This window comes from Perognathus longimembris, chromosome 10, assembly GCF_023159225.1.
Source record: "Perognathus longimembris pacificus isolate PPM17 chromosome 10, ASM2315922v1, whole genome shotgun sequence".
Taxonomy (NCBI): Eukaryota; Metazoa; Chordata; class Mammalia; order Rodentia; family Heteromyidae; genus Perognathus; species Perognathus longimembris.
The window spans coordinates 15,444,099-15,460,478 of record NC_063170.1 but is presented as its reverse complement, the minus strand read 5'-3'; the positions used below and the strand labels follow the sequence as shown (position 1 = coordinate 15,460,478).

The following is a 16,380-nucleotide window of genomic DNA, read 5'->3' as shown; positions in this document are numbered from 1 at the left end:
CAATTCACAATAGCCAAAATTTGGAAACAACCCAGATGCCCCTCCACAGATGAATGGATCCAAAAAATATGGTACTTATACACAATGGAATACTACATAGCGATTAGGAATGGTGAAATATTGTTATTTGCAGGGAAATGGTCAGAACTCGAACAAATAATGTTGAGTGAGACAAGCCTAGAACACAGAAAACAAAGGGGCATGATCTCCCTGATATATGACTGTTAACAAAGGGAGATGGAGAGACAGTAGAGACCAAGTCTGTGAACACTGTATATGTGCTTGATACATTGTATACTGCATATGGGTCTACCTGACCTAGACAAGGGATGGGAAAACAGGTTGTAAGATATCACAAGAAATGTACACAATGCCCTACTATGTAACTGCACCCTCTTTGCACAGCACCTTGTAAAAAAAAAAAAAAATTTATGTTCAATTGATAATAAAAAAAAAAAAAAAAAAAGAAAAAAAAATCAGCATAGAAAAAAGAAACCAAGTGAGTTAATTAATAGTTTCCTGGGATCAGACAAAGCAGGACCATTAGAGTCTTCCACTTGCAGTCAGAATCGCAGTGCCTCTCCGAATGCTCCATCTATCATTTCACAGCATGAAAACAATCAAATTATAGTCTTTGAAAGAAGGTAAATCCAGCCAGGAGATTGATGTTTTTTAAATGAGCAGAATTTGCTGAGCTAGTCCAGAGAAAAACCCCATGTTATTAGTGAGCTAGATCTGCAAAGAAGGAAAGGGGAGCGTGCAAGGCAAGTGTCCTAGTGAGAAGATGTCTTTAAAGTAGGAGCAAGCTGTTCAACTCCGAGACAGAAGTTGGCTACTGTTCAAAAACTCACTCTGCCTCTACACAGTCGTGAGGGGTCTAAGCTAGTGCAGCAAGCAGATGATAGAATATTTGCGTTTAAAGAATTATTCATTTAGAAAATCACCCACAAAAGCCTGACCATGGCTGTTATCAGAGGTGAGAAAAACACTCCCGCCCCCATGAGGCATGTACCATGGCCATTTTTATTACCAGTGTTAATTTGTCCTGAGGGAGTTACGTCAGAAGCAAACACATTTGTGTCTTTCCTCGATGTCAGAATTTGTCGAGTAAATTCAGATGCCATGTCAAATTTCATTGCCACAGACTTGCCAGATACTCCTGATTTTGCTTGATAGCTGAGACTCACAGCCTTTCATCAAAATATAAAGAATAGACCATGGTGAAGGAAGAATAAAGAAGTTGGAGGCAAACAGAGACTTCAGGCCAAGAGCAGGGGGGCTGATGTACATGCAGAGTGCAGAGTCACTGCTACAGGTGACTGGGTGTGACAGCGATCTTATAAACCAGTCCAGGTGTCAAAACACAGAGCTAATTCAGCGTTGGGGGGATCTAGACAGGAAGCTCAGCAATCCCAGTGGGTCATGTCAAAAAGAAGGATTAGAGTGAGCTGAAGCCCCTTGGACAGACTCGAGCTCATCCCTTGTCAATCTCTGAGGCATGTCCTGCAGTCTGATGGTAGGTCACTGTGTGACACTTTGCACAGTCTTGGGTACTCCTTATTTATGTTTCTGTGAGAGGTTGCATCATGTCTTAGGCTGGTGGATTTGGTACATCTTATTTAGGATCTATGATTGTGATTCTTATATTTTACATTTATTAATGTAAAATTATTATGTCTTATTCTAGTAGATGAGAGGTATAATCATATTATAATCTTGATTTCCACTTTGGCAGTCATTACTTATTACTTATTACACATCTTTTCATGTATCTGTTGATTACTACTGTCATTGAACTAGAAGAATGCCCTTGCAAGAATGCAATATAAGATGTGCTATCTTATATTGAAAACAACATAAAATAAATAACTTGTCCAAAGTTATTGAGAAAATTGGTGATACTATCTATTGAAATCTATATTTTCTGAATGTCCCTCATCCAGTGTTTCTGGCAGTCTATAAGTTGATTCAAATTTTTTTATGACACACTTACATTTTTTCTAGCAAAGCCCAATATACTATTTAGAGCTAAACTTAGGTTGAAGTGTTTTTGATTTTCACATGAAGCAGAGTTTATGTGTCATGTCAATATTTACAGAGATTGAAGGCCCTGCCACTCACTGACTGTTGAGGAATTTGCTTGCATGTTTCCATTGCATTTTGCTTGTAATTTCCTTTTCCCCAATGACTGAATATTCCAGAAGGCCTATTTTCCTTTGTACATATTTCCTATTTTGAATATTGCATTAACCCAAAAGAAAGCAACTCTATTCTTTCACATTTTCTGCTATTATGTTCTACAATACTTTCAAAGTCCCTCTCTTTCAATTGGCTCAAACTTTCCTATATACCAATTTACTTCATGTCTTCTCAAATTTATTTCCTCTTCTCTTTTTCTTTATGTATCAAGGACCAGATCTTTCCAGCCTATTATTTTCTCATGCACAGTTTTCCTTTTCTCACACTGTTTATTTTAGTGGTATAGTTTTATTTTTATTTTTTACTTGAGCAATATGTTTTAAAGGTTCACACCTTTAATCTTAACTACTCAGGAGGCTGGGATCTGGGGTTTGAGGTTTGAAGCCAGCTCAGTCAGCCAAATCCATGAGACTCATCTCTAGCTCATATGCAAAAAACCTCCGTCTTCAGATGGAAGTGTTGCTCATATGGTAGAGAGCCAGTTAGGAGTGGAAAAAGCCAAGTAGGCACAGAAGGCCCCAACCAAGTACAAGCCCCAATACCACACAAAAAATAGGAGCAGAACTTCTAATCAAACATGCGACAGGACCAAAGCAAATAAGAATGAAGATGTTCTTGGCTCCACATGGAAGTGAACAATGGAAGCCATCAAATAGCCTTATACTTTCTCACTTCCCTACCACATATGCCTCAGAGAAAAGGGTACTAGATTAATGAAAGGAATTAGATTTCAATCTTAACTTTTAGAGTTTTTTTAAATTAAATTTTCTCTAAGGAATCCAATAAATAAAACATGCTTAAAAGACTTTTACAAAATCCCATGAATGATCATATTTTACCTGAAAAAAAAAACACCACTAGATGGAAAACCAATCCCATGAGACAACAGGTTTTTGAAATTGTTGTTGTTGTTAGTTTTCCCATCAAACTCTGCCTCAATTCTCATTGCTTTGGGGTTCAGACACATATAATTAAGTCATATAATGGATGTCCATTATGTTTTTTCCTTGTTGGACTTGATAGAGTATGATGAGTAATCTCAGCACCCAGGAGGCCCAGACAGGAGGATTGCCAGGTGCAAGCCAGCCTAGGCTCTATAGTCAAAGGAAATGTGCATATTAGTTGATTTACACAATTGTAACCCCTCTTCACATCACCTTTACAATAAAACTTAAAAATCAAACAAATAAATCATGTACCCTACAACAGTGTATTCAGTGATGCCTACCACCTACACACAAAGTGTTCACCCCTAAGCAATTTGTACCAGTGTACCATTTTTAATATCTGGAACTTAAGTGTTGAAATGTTATTGTCAGATAACTAAGCAAATAGGGTTAATTTTCTTCTTCTTGGGTTAGGAAGTAAAAAATGTATTGAGAACATCAAGCATAAATGTAGCAAGATGAAAAGGGTCTGTCAAGTTGTGAAACTAAGGATTTTATAAGACATGAGATAGATAATACAGGAGAGAATGGGAATTCAAGTGTGATGTTGGCTGTGGATGAAACTTAGAGTCTGAAAACACAGGCTTGGCAAGAAAAGTAGAACTAGTTTGTCAATTTCCTTTCAGGTATGTTGGTGTGATTATTAGGATGAATATGGAATTCTATCAATGGTTTTATGAAGTACTTAGCATATTTAAAATATTTACCTTTTTTTTCTTTATTGTCAAAGTGAAGTACACAGGGGTTACAGTTTCATATGTAAGGCAGTGAATACATTTGTTATCCAACTTGTTACCTTCTCCCTCATTTTTCCCCTGCCTCCCCCTACCCCTTCTCTCTCTCTCCCCCATGAGTTGTACACTTGTTTACACCAAACGGTTTTGTAAGTATTGCTTTTGGAATGGTATGTCTTTCTATCATTTGTCTCTCAATTTTGGTATTCTTTTTCCATTCCTTAGTTCTAGTACACGTACATACAGTATCCAGGGTACTAAGATCTGATACAGTGATAGCAGAGGTAGCACCACGGGAAGAAATATGAGAGAGGAAAAAAAAAAAGAAAAGAAAGAGTACTTTTTCACGTGGCATTTTGAAAATAATTGCAACAATGATATACCACTTCTTTCCATAATGTGGAGCTAATTTCACTTAGCATCATCTTATGTGTTCATACAGACATAGCTATTGGGCTATTGTGATCTTTGGATATGACTAACCTAAACATGTACTAATTATTCCCAATAAGGGAAACCATAGTGTCCATGTTTCTTTGTGTCTGACTCACTTCACTTAGTATGATTTTTTTCAAAGTCCTTCCATTTCCTTACGAATGGGGAAATATTATTCTTTCTGATAGAGGCATAGAATTGTATTGTGTATATGTACCACATTTTCCTGATCCATTCATGTAATGAGGGCCATCTGGGTTGGTTCCATATTTATCAATTACAAATTGTGCTGCAATGAACATAGTTGTGCTGGTGGCTTTAGTGTGGTCTTGCTTACAAGTCTTACCTTTAAAAAACTTTTAGTCTACTTAGTAACAATGCCTATATTTTTATTTCAAGAAATGTTACTTCCTCTATTTGACAACAATTGTTGTGATTCTGATCCTTAGTAAACCTCATAAACTATTGAGTTTTTATATTTCCCAACAGAAATCACAATTATTTTATATTATTAAAAATGTCTATGTTCATTCAACATGCCAAGTAATAGCCTCCAAAAATAAACCAAAAGAAAATATGAAACATTGTAGATAAGTAATTTCTAATATTCATATTTGTTAATAACAGTTCAAGTTAGGCATTAGACCTGAATAGGTATGCAAACAGAAAGAAAACTGAAAGTTTGATTGAGCCATGTAAGATGATTCTAGTAATCATCATGGAGGAGAAGGAACAATATTTCCATGTTAGACTGCTTTACCTATCTAGACACTACCTCAAACATCTGAATTTGAAATATGGATGTAAGAAAAGATAAATAATAATGGATAATTAGTATAAATAGAAAGATTTTTTTAAAAGTTGCAGTGATATTGAGAAACCACCATACCTTTTTCTCTATGATCTCAAAAGAAAAAAGAAAAATAAAGACTTATTGCAATAAAATATCAGCAGTGATTCCACCAGAAAAGAGGGTTCTCGAGTTAGGGCTTCAGGTGGAGCTTATTGTGCAGAGGTTAATAAATGTTTCTGGGAGAGAACTACAGGAGTCCCAAGATATCACACAGCTTTTGGTCGATGTCAGTCCCCATCCTCAACCAGAAGCTCCATGCAACCTGTACCAGCTCTCCAAATGACCTTTAATCTCTCCAATGCTTGTAGGGCCCAATAAGCTATTGAACAAATGCAACTCTTCCAGAGACAATGAGCCAGCACACAATGCCTAGTGGACAGGCATGTTAACCTACCCAAGGCCATGGTAACGGGAGGTTTTGGGCCTAAACTCTGGCCCACTGAAGGCCATAGGGAGGAATGTAGAACCTTAGTGAAGACACTTGGCTCTAACTGCTAGCCAGATTCTTTATTTGCTCTCACATGGATAAATGCTAAGATGAGATTTTTTAAAAGAGAACTATAACAGAATATAAACATGAATCTAATGTATACCTACAAAAGAAGAGTGGGGGAAGGGCTGGTTAAGGGATGGATATTAAATATATTAAGCAAAAAAAGGATCAAGATACATTGTATTCATAGCCTGTCTTGTTAAATAGCAGCTCTTTTGTACAGCTACTTAAAGATAACAATAAAAATAAATAAATTTTACAAAGAACTATTGCTACTAGTGTATATGTTCTCCATTTCTATTATTTAAAGACTAAAAAAAGAATCTGAAGAACAATTAGAATAAAATAATTCCTATTCCATAACAAGGACTATGACTGATTAAAAGATCCTTTGAAATTAAGAAACTGCACTATGAAAAATCATTAAGAGGTTAGAATCATTATTTTCCCCTACATGTTCAAGGCAGTATGGATTGACTCTTCTTTATGCAAATCACATTATTAACACTCTGAAACGTTTTATCCACTTCCCATTCTTTATTGCTAATTATATTAGTGTTACTTTGTTAAGGATTACACAGAGTACATTCTGTTCTGAATTGATAATTTCCTGTTGTTGAGACTTTAGTTTTACAAATGTATTAAATGAATTCTAAGTTTTAGCAAGGAACAGTTATAAGACAGTTAAAAAGAGAGGAGAGGACAGAAAAATAAGCCCAACATCCATTTGAAATGAATCCCGCACATTATACCAAAACTTACATATGAATATATTTGACTTTGGAATGACTAATGAGTTATCAACTGAGAGGGTCCGTAGAGCGGCAGTCAACATGACAGACTTTGCCTTGAAGAGTAGAATACCTATTTAGGGGGAAATTGTTCACATCTGAGATTAGTGATAAATGTCCTAAACCTCATCAAACACTATTCTGGTTCCCAATATCAGTCATGGTAAGAATGAAAACCCTTCTGTAATCCAGTCTACTACTCAGATCAAACAGTTGTATATTTTCTGTCTTTGCTTTCTTTTCCCTAGTTCAAGGACTTGAACTCAGCGTCTCCAGCCTTCCCTGGACTTGCTTGTTCAGAGCTGGTGCTGATCCCCTTAAGGCAACCATGTTACTTGTGGATTGGAAGTAGACTTGATTCTACTCTTTTTTAATTGTATAAATATATACACAAAGTTAATTCATTTTCTAACTGAACATTATTACAGACTATGGCCAAAACTTTTGCAGTCTGAGATGCTGGTTCATTTTTTCCTGTTTTCACAATTTCTGCGATCTGAGACTCTTCACTACTGATCTTAGCAACTGCAGTCTCCTTTTTTTTTGTCTCTTTGCTTATTAAGTTGAGAACTTTCACCTTTTACCATAAAGGAAACACTGTAGATCTTGGCAAATCTGAAATTCCAGCATCAGTACTCTTGCTCATTGGGACCATAATGAAATAAATGAAAGGTTACTTGAACACAGCATGGGATTCTGTGACAATCTGTAACTAAGAAAGCTTGCAGTGACTAAGAGGCTGGTAGTACAGACAAAAAAAGCACAGGATGATCAGAGGGAGAGAAGGGAGATTTCATCATGCTATTCAGAAGGATGTGGTTTAAAATTTAGGGCTTACTTATTTCAAGAACTTTCTACTGTAGGGTTCTGGTGGCTGACATCTGTAATCTTAGCTACTCAGAAAGCTGAGATCTGAGGATCTAGGTTCAAAGCCAGGCTGGCAGAAAAGTCCTTGAGAATTTATGCAATTAAATATGGAAAAGCCAAAAATGGAGAAACAAGAGATGTGGCTCAAGTAGTACAGAACTAACTCTGAGCAAGAAAGCCAAGTGAGCCCCTATGAATGTATAAGATAATGCTAAGGGAAATAAACTCCATGTTATGGAAATGAGTGATATGTCACTGTTGTAATTACTTTCAACATGCCATGTGAAACCGTAGCTTCTACTGTTGATGATCCTCTTGTATCTCCTTTCTGTGGTTGTATCTGAACTATCACTGCATCTTATCTGAGTACATTGGAAATTGTATATACTGGTATTAGAACTAGGAAACTGAAAGGGAATACCAAAATCGAGAGACACCAGATAAAAAGACAAATGACTACAAAAACAATACTTGCAAAACTGTTTGGTGTAAACCAACTGAACAACTCATGGGGGAGAGGGAAAAGGTGAGGGGGGAGGGCGGAATGAGGGAGGAGGTAACAAACAGCACAAGAAATGTAGCCAATGCCTAAGGTATGAAACTGTAGCCTCTCTGTACATCAGTTTGACAATAAATAAGGGGGAAAAAAAGAAAGCCAAGTAAGGCTCTGTGATCAACCCTGGTACCTGTGCGTGCGTGAACGCGCACACACACACACATGCACTTGTGCACACATACACAATAACACAAAAGATATCTTTAATTGTATATTTTTGAATGAAATTTCCCATGGTTAATTGAAACCTAAGAAAACCAAACCGGGAATAAGGAGTAAATATTATATACAAAACAACAACAACAAAAACCCATCCTGAAATTGGGTTTTGCTGAATGGAACTATCTGTTGCCCAGTTCCATAACTGCTCGGTTGCAATGTCAAATAATGGAACTAATGTCCACAATCACAGCAAGCAGAAATTCCTGTTGCCTGCAGTCAACAGTGAACCCTTCACTGCATCCTTGTTTGGTTGTCATCACATCTCTACATTATAATGCATCACATCTCTACATTATAATGCTTAATTCATTAATAAAAGTGTAGCCAAGTCTAATCTGGCAGGTTACATAAAATTCAAACTTTACAAATCTGCAGAGATTGGATTCTAATAAAGAAACTACTAAAGTCATTAGGCTCACAGTTAAAGAATTTATCTCAATTCATCTCTCTCCCTCTCTCTTTTTAATTCCAAATTTGGGGTATTCACTTTATCTGTACCTACTCACTCTGTCAGGAAAAGGGATTTTCATTAGTGAGGTTACTGGTACTATAACCATTCTAATCTAGGTTGGACCTACTCTGCTCTTTCCATAGAAGAGATCCTTTACAAATAAAGTGTTAGAAATATATTTTTGTTTGAGAGAATAATGTTTGGAAATTTTAATTTTGTTTGTAGCAAAACTTCGATATAAAAAATACATAAAGCACTGATCTCTACAGGAGGGAGTTCATTAAATACTTAGAATGAAATATGCCCTCTTTAGGATCTGCCTCGACCCACAAATACATTTGACATATTCAGGACACTGGGAATATTTCAGCGCTGCTAGAGCATAAAGCATAAAAGAAGATTTAAGGAACTGAGTACTGCATACACGTGAAGTAACTATCACAGATATGTGAGGAGTTGTAGGTCTTTGCTTGAGCTAACAAACTGCTCAGAATTTTTCTGAGCAAGAGAAACACTGGATTGGTGTATTTATTGTAAATTTTATGGAAATACCAGTGTTTTACTAAATGGGACTGGAAAAGGGACCATGATTAAGAAATGATGCCCATGGCTTACCTGTGATAGGTTGTATCATTCATGTCACAGGCAGGGGTTAAGAGTGGATACTAGGGGTTGAGAATATGGCCTACTGTCAAGAATGCTTGCCTAGTATGCATGAAGCCCTGGGTTCAATTCCCCAGCAAAAAGAAGCCAGGGACAGAGCTCAGGCCCTGAGTCCAATCCCAGGACTGGCAAAATTAATTAATTAATTTAAAAAAGAGTGGATACTAGACTTATTTGAGAGGCATTTAGCTGCTATGTAGTTACTGTTAGAGAACTGGGTCAATAATAGAGAATTACTGTAGGAAATGTTCCTGTAAATGACAAACACTGAATCAAAATATTATCTATGGATTCAAATTCCCTTTCTACTTTTTCAGAAAATATTCAGCCATTGCTCACAAGGCCTGACTTTCCTTTACACCTATTGATGACCCACGTCTGGAGAACTAATTAATTGATTCAACCTGATAATTAAATTAAATACCTCCTGACATCAAAAAGAAACTAGAAATGGAACAACATTAACCAAAAACTTCCCCAGGCCTTTCCAGAAAGCCACACTGCATTAAATTTGAAAGAGTTGACATATTCTATAGAGGAGTGATGGTCCATTTAATATTGCACTCATGTTAAAGAATCTTGTAGCTCAGTCTAGTGGAATTTGGTCTCAAAAGTAGAATAACAGGGGGCTGGGAATATGGCCTAGTGGCAACAGTGCTTGCCTCGTATACCTGAAGCCCTGGGTTCGATTCCCCAGCACCACATAGAAAGAAAACGGCCAGAAGTGGCGCTGTGGCTCAAGTTGCAGAGTGCTAGCCTTGAGCAAAAGAAGCCAGGGACAGTGCTCAGGCCCTGAGGCCAAGCCCAGGACTGGCCAAAAAAAAAAAAAAAAAATAGAGTAACAGCCTATCAGCTCAACATAGTAAGACTGACATTTCCATGGAGTTCAGTATGACATTACTGAAGGAGATTTAATTATATAATCAGAAGGATGACACTCTAGTATTATTGCACGGGTCTTGAGGAAAGAAGAACTTGAGTACGATGGATGATGATTTTCACAAATTCAGTTCTCTATTCATTTTCCTTTTTGAAAATTTTATTTTATTGTAGAGGTGATGTACATGAGAGGATACAGTTACATCTGTAAATAAAGTAATTAGTAAATTTTTGTTGAATATGGTTACCCCCTAGGTCATTTTTCTCACACCTTTCCTCCCCCTATTTCCTCTCCCCAAGTTGTAGAGTTCTTTTCCAACATACCGTCTTGTCAGTACTGCTGTTTCATTGGTTCACACTTTATCCTTTGTCTCACGATTTCGTTATTCCCTTTCCCTTCCCCAAATAAGATAAATGTATATACTAGACACAGAGTACCAAAATCAAAATCAGTGACAATGGATAAACCAAAGGGAAAAAATGAAAGATAAAATAAATAACTCATATAGTACATTAAAAACAATAACAAAAGCCTCGTGTTTCCATATCTTAGAGTTCATTTCAATTAACATCATTTAACATGGTCATATGTACATAGCTATTGAGCTATTGGGATCCTCTGCTAAGACTATCCTAGACATATACTAATTATAACAAATATAGTTAAGAGCAGCACCATCCTTTTTTGGGGGGAGGGGAAAACTACAAACAGAATCACTTTTCCAATTACACATTTTGTTTATCTTCCTTTTTAAAAGGATGCACACACATCAAAAGTAGTACATCCATAATCATCTCTATCTCACAACCACAACAGAGATATATTTCTGTCCACTATCATCACAGCTATGTGTATCCTTTTGAGATGATCTCAGAATATGATCTCTGTAATGCCAGTCACCTTCTGTATCTTACCATTACAACAGTCTATTTTAATTTCCCTAATTTCATGCATGTTGTGGAGTGTTTCCACTAAGTAGAGGTATTGATATTATTTATAATGGCTGTTTAGTAGCTACTGCATAGATGCAACATACATTATTTAATTAGTATTCAACCAATGGCTACTAAGGTTGACCAACGTCAGCTACAAACAAATTGATTACTCTAGTTATTTATATTCCTGATGCCTAACCCTTAGCAAACAATATTTCAAAATGAAATTTCCCTTGGAAAAAAATGGGTTTTCAAAGATGTGGTTAAATCACAAGAAGACTTTGAGCTTGGTTCCTACATCGATCTAACTTTTGTGTGTATAGAAGAAGGAGCTTTGGGTACACAAAGAAACATCAGGGACCTTCCTGCACTGAGGCCAGACCCTGTGAAGATATAGAGAGAAGGAGACTCCTGTAAGCCAGCCAGAGCCCTGGGAGGGACCAACCTTGCAGACAACTGAAACTATGAAAAAATAAATGTCTGTTAAGTCACTCTGCGAGTGGAATTTTGATAAGGCATGGCTAGCAAGCACACAGAATTGTCTTGGATTTACAGTTCAAATCAATCCTGTACATGAAGTGGTTAGGGTATATCTCTGCATATGAAATAGGTGGGATCTTTCCATAGATAGAATTACAGCACATATCAAAAAGAACTCTGATACTAAACCCACCTGCACTGAAAATGATGACCTTCCGAAAGACACAATTTTTTGTTTGGGTTTAATTTTAAATGCACTTACACATCTCATAAGATATTAACATTAACAACAAGATGTTAGCCTTCTAAAACCAGAATTCTGAATTTTGATGCAACTATCCTCTTCCTTTGTAAAGTGAATTTAAGAATGTGTTTCTGATTAGGAAATATATATTCCACTCAGTTTTATAGAATGTAACTGACAGTTATTTTGCCCTTATTTTGATTTTTAATTAAAAATAACACCACAGAAATCTATTTATATTTAACATAAAGAACTGAAAATACACATAGAAGCTTTACCATATATAATACACTGTTTATGTATGGAATGATATAATAGAATATCATTTACCATAAAGATTGAAACATACCTAAACAAATCATAAATTATGCATTATATATAAATGCATGTATATTATTTTGAAATTTTTTATTAATTACCTGGCAATGTAGTCTTCTCATTTTCCCTATTTTAATCATTATTCTAAAGAATGATAACACATATTGTTTAGAATAGAATTCTCCATTGATAATTTACATTTTAGTTTTGTTAAAAGTTGCTTTAAAGAAAATTGATCCATTTACAATATGGACTTTTACCCCCAAATTTTGGTTTTTCTTTTGTAACAGATCCAAGCATAACTTGTAGTATAATATAGATTTGTGGGGCCAGATAGGGCCTTTTTATCCTTATTCTTTCATTCTTTATTTGAAGAAATTGTGATTTTTTTCCACATTAACTTTGTCACTAGTCTTCTGAGTTACTTTCTTTCAATTATCAGGGGTAGTATTTTTAAACTGATTCTCTTGAATTCATTTAGATACACTAGTAAAATTGGCTTTTGTAATTGCTCTTCCTCCCATGCAGTTTCTGGTTTTAGTTGTTGGTCTTTGTTTTTCTTTTTCTTTCTCCATTGACTCTAAGTTTTTCATCAACTGCCTTGTTCCACATTGAGTATTATTGCATCACATTCAAGGTTCTGAGGCTCTTATTTTTGGCCAGCCAATTTCCTTACAGTTGTTTCTTGCCCATGACTTATCATCTCAAATCTCAAATTATGCCCCGATAATAATCCTGGATACAACTTGCTTTATAAAACACCAGGAACTTTCTCTCTGTTCCACACTGGTACCCATAGCCAGAGCCCTTTGATTGTACTACATGCATGAGCAGACACTACTAACAAGGGATAGTGTTCAAATCAGGGCAGAATTTTTTGAGTACACTTTGGAAAAAAATCCTTTCTGGTGTTTCTGTGCCATTGTGATCTGTCCTATGGAATTCCAATGGTCCTGCTGATGGGAAGGGAACAACTCTTTCAAGGTTCCCACCTACCTTCTTAGCCAATGGTATACTTGATCATGCACAAGTGAAAAACAGGAAAGGAGCCATTAAGCAGTAATCAACCTTGATTGCATCTCTTCTCCAAACTTTTAATGATTGTCACTGCTCAGTTCCAAGAGGTTGTGTGACCCAATTAGACAAATTGAAAAAAAAAAAAAAAGGAGAAGAATGCTTTTATGCAAAATCATGAGAAAGTTAATTGAAATCAATCCTGTCCACTGAAAATGCTACATTCACCACTGATAATTTAGAGCAATTAAAAGATGTTGTCCTGAAGGGAGGCAGAAACATTCTGTTTCAAATCTTGTTAGAGGAAAATTACTAAATAATATCTCAGTGATATTATCCACCTAAGATGATCTAATGATATTTAAGCCAATTAGAAAACATAAGATATTTTCTTAGTCAGAAGCTGTTCTTGGAAAGCTATGGAGATGAGGATTTCTCACCATCTCTCCTCGGTTACTGAAAATATTATCTCTGTAAAACAAAGCATTAACCCTAGTTTTGAGAGCATTCCTGACAAACATAGCAATTATATTCTCTTTCTTTGAAAACTGTTCTTCCATCTTTGAAATAAGTGTAATTATACCAGAGTAGATGTATTTAGTCATTATTCTTATGTCCAATTTTTCTAGGAAGCATTAATGGGGTTGTGAGGATGATTGTCAGGCAGAGAGGAAAAGAAAAATCTGTGGAACAGAGCTCAGAAATACCCACATCATGACTGAAGAATGCATATGTGAAGTATGGATGTTACATGCATCTGGGTATTGATCTCCCATTGTGGACATAACATACATCATCTCTCTCCGTCAAATTTTCTTTCTCCTGGAGCCTGGATAGATATATAGTCTGGGCACAGTAATACCACAAATAGCCCCAAACAATCAGAATTACTATGAGAGATGAGATACTGACCCAGTGAGGATGTCATATTTCACTTAGAAAACCATTCCTTCATTTAAAAAAAATTCATAGATAAATTAGTAAATTGATATTAACACCAAACAATGCTGCCATAGAAGAGTTATCATTTAATCTTAGACCCTCATTTCTCACCTACCTTCTTTTTTTTTTTTTTCTTTTTGGCCAGTTGTGGGCCTTGGACTCAGGGCCTGACGACTATCTCTAGTTTCTTTTTGCCCAGTGATAGCACTCTACCACTTGAGCCACAGCACCACTTTTGGCCATTTTCTATATATGTGGTGCTGGGGAATTGAACCCAGGGCTTCATGTATGCAAGGCACGCACTCTTGCCACTAGGATATATTCCCAGTTCCTCACCTACCTTCTTTAAGCCTCATGAGTCCCAGTCTCTCTACCTGTCTATAGACCCACATGGAGCCTCCAGATTCTAATTGCATCATGATCTGCCATTTTGCTTGCTAACATAATTATTCAGAAATAATTTCAAACCTCCTCACTTCTCACAAGATTCAGGGGAACAACTAAAAAGGGATATTGAAAGTTGGTCTTTGTCTAACAATTTCTTGGCTGTACTGCGCTGTGGATTCTCTAAAATGTATATGCCCTTTAAAATGTGCAATGCCTTTAAAAAATCTCTCGTGCTAGAAGGTTTCTGTCTGGCATTGTGGTCTCTTCCTCTGCAAAAATCATCCTCTGTGGTGCTAATGACTGTGCTAAACACCAGCAATTCGCTTCTCTCTGAGGAAGGCTTGCTTAATGACTTTATTCTTCTTTGTGTTGCCAACACTCCACCCAATGAGTATTCATCTTGGAGCCTTCCCAACCTGTGTTCACTTGTTTTTCACTTCGTGTATGATTTGTTGTTGTTCTACTTTCTCTTCCATCTGCCTTCTCAACCAATGGAGACTCTTTTTTTTTTTTTTTTTTTTTTTTGGCCAGTCCTGGGCCTTGGACTCAGGGCCTGAGCACTGTCCCTGGCTTCTTCCCGCTCAAGGCTAGCACTCTGCCACTTGAGCCACAGCGCCGCTTCTGGCCGTTTTCTGTATATGTGGTGCTGGGGAATCGAACCTAGGGCCTCGTGTATCCGAGGCAGGCACTCTTGCCACTAGGCTAAATCCCCAGCCCCAATGGAGACTCTTGATAGAAAGCATGACTCCAGATCTGGAGCTAGTTCCCAAGAACTTTGTCTATCACAAAGTCAATGATGGACAAAACAAAGATTGAATGAATGGATGAATAAATGAATCAGTGAGCTGTGTTAAGAAAGTAGAAAACAACCCATAGGTACAAGTCTTTACTGCACTGATTTGGGACAATGGAATCAGAAATTTCTGAATTATTAGATGCTTTCTTGAGCTTGAATGGTACCTATATTATTGATAGATTTGCAGAGCTAAAAATTCCAGATTGCTGCATTTGGTGGCTATGTTTAGGTCTTTTTTGTTTGTTTGTTTTGTTTTGACTTGACTCTGGTTTATTTTCTCTGTTGTAAAACTCCAAAGAATTCAAAAACACAAGAAGGAATTCATGAAAACAGCATATAAAATTTTTGTCATACAGAACAAAAACTACCTTAATGGCATTTGACAGTTTATTTTGAAGGCCATTTAAAAACAAAGTTATAGATGATCTAAGAAAAATTGCACAGAATATGCTCATTAAATAAGTATGGTGATTAAATCAAAATAAAGGAAATAGGTTCTCATCTGCCAATCTTAAAATAAGTTCGGTTGTACTGAAGGTTCTTCCAAATGGGGAAAAAAAGCATGGCAATTAAAGCTGCCTCTTAATCATGTAAATCTACAGTAGCAACCAATTTTTTTCTTTTCTTCCCAGTAAGTCAGTTTCGGTCTTCAAACTGTGCTTCGTTTTTCAGAAGACAAGATGCTAGAAATTCTATGGGATTTGGTGGTCTTTCCTTTGCAAGCACAGCGAGTCCCTGAAGCAAGATAGGCGCCACTGTCTGAGCCAGGTAGGCACGAGTTGGCAAGGATTGGAGGTCCACCTTCTGTTTTGATGACTTCTCTGCATTAACCTTCTCATTCTCTACTAACCTCTCCACGTTGTCTGTGAGACCATACTCGGTGTGAGGATTCTCTGCAACCTGCTTCTGCCCCTCCAGCATCTGCTCCGGCTCCATGGCGGACCCCGAGGATCACAGTCACAGGATCCCAGTCCCGATGCTGCTGGTTCCGAAGACCTCCCATGTTTAGGTCTTAATATCATGAAAATGACTTTTTTTTTTTTTTGGTTAGGCATGTTGCTTAAGTTCTAATTTTCATTGTTCAAAAACCTGACATTATTTTGTTAAGCAAACATTAAAATATGTAGCCTTTGGATTGATTTTTTTTAAGTGTTGTAAAAGTTATTTTACTAA

General features: G+C 36.6%; 1 protein-coding gene across 1 annotated transcript; it reads right to left on the bottom strand.

Moving 5' to 3' along the window:
- Nucleotides 1-15,572: 15,572 nt before the first annotated feature.
- On the bottom strand, nucleotides 15,573-16,172 carry LOC125357987 (protein dpy-30 homolog). The gene has a single exon (XM_048354823.1). It carries the CDS (start codon nucleotides 16,141-16,143, stop codon nucleotides 15,844-15,846), a length of 300 nt encoding a protein of 99 aa, XP_048210780.1. The 5' UTR covers nucleotides 16,144-16,172; the 3' UTR covers nucleotides 15,573-15,843.
- Between the last annotated feature and the right edge of the window lie 208 nt (nucleotides 16,173-16,380).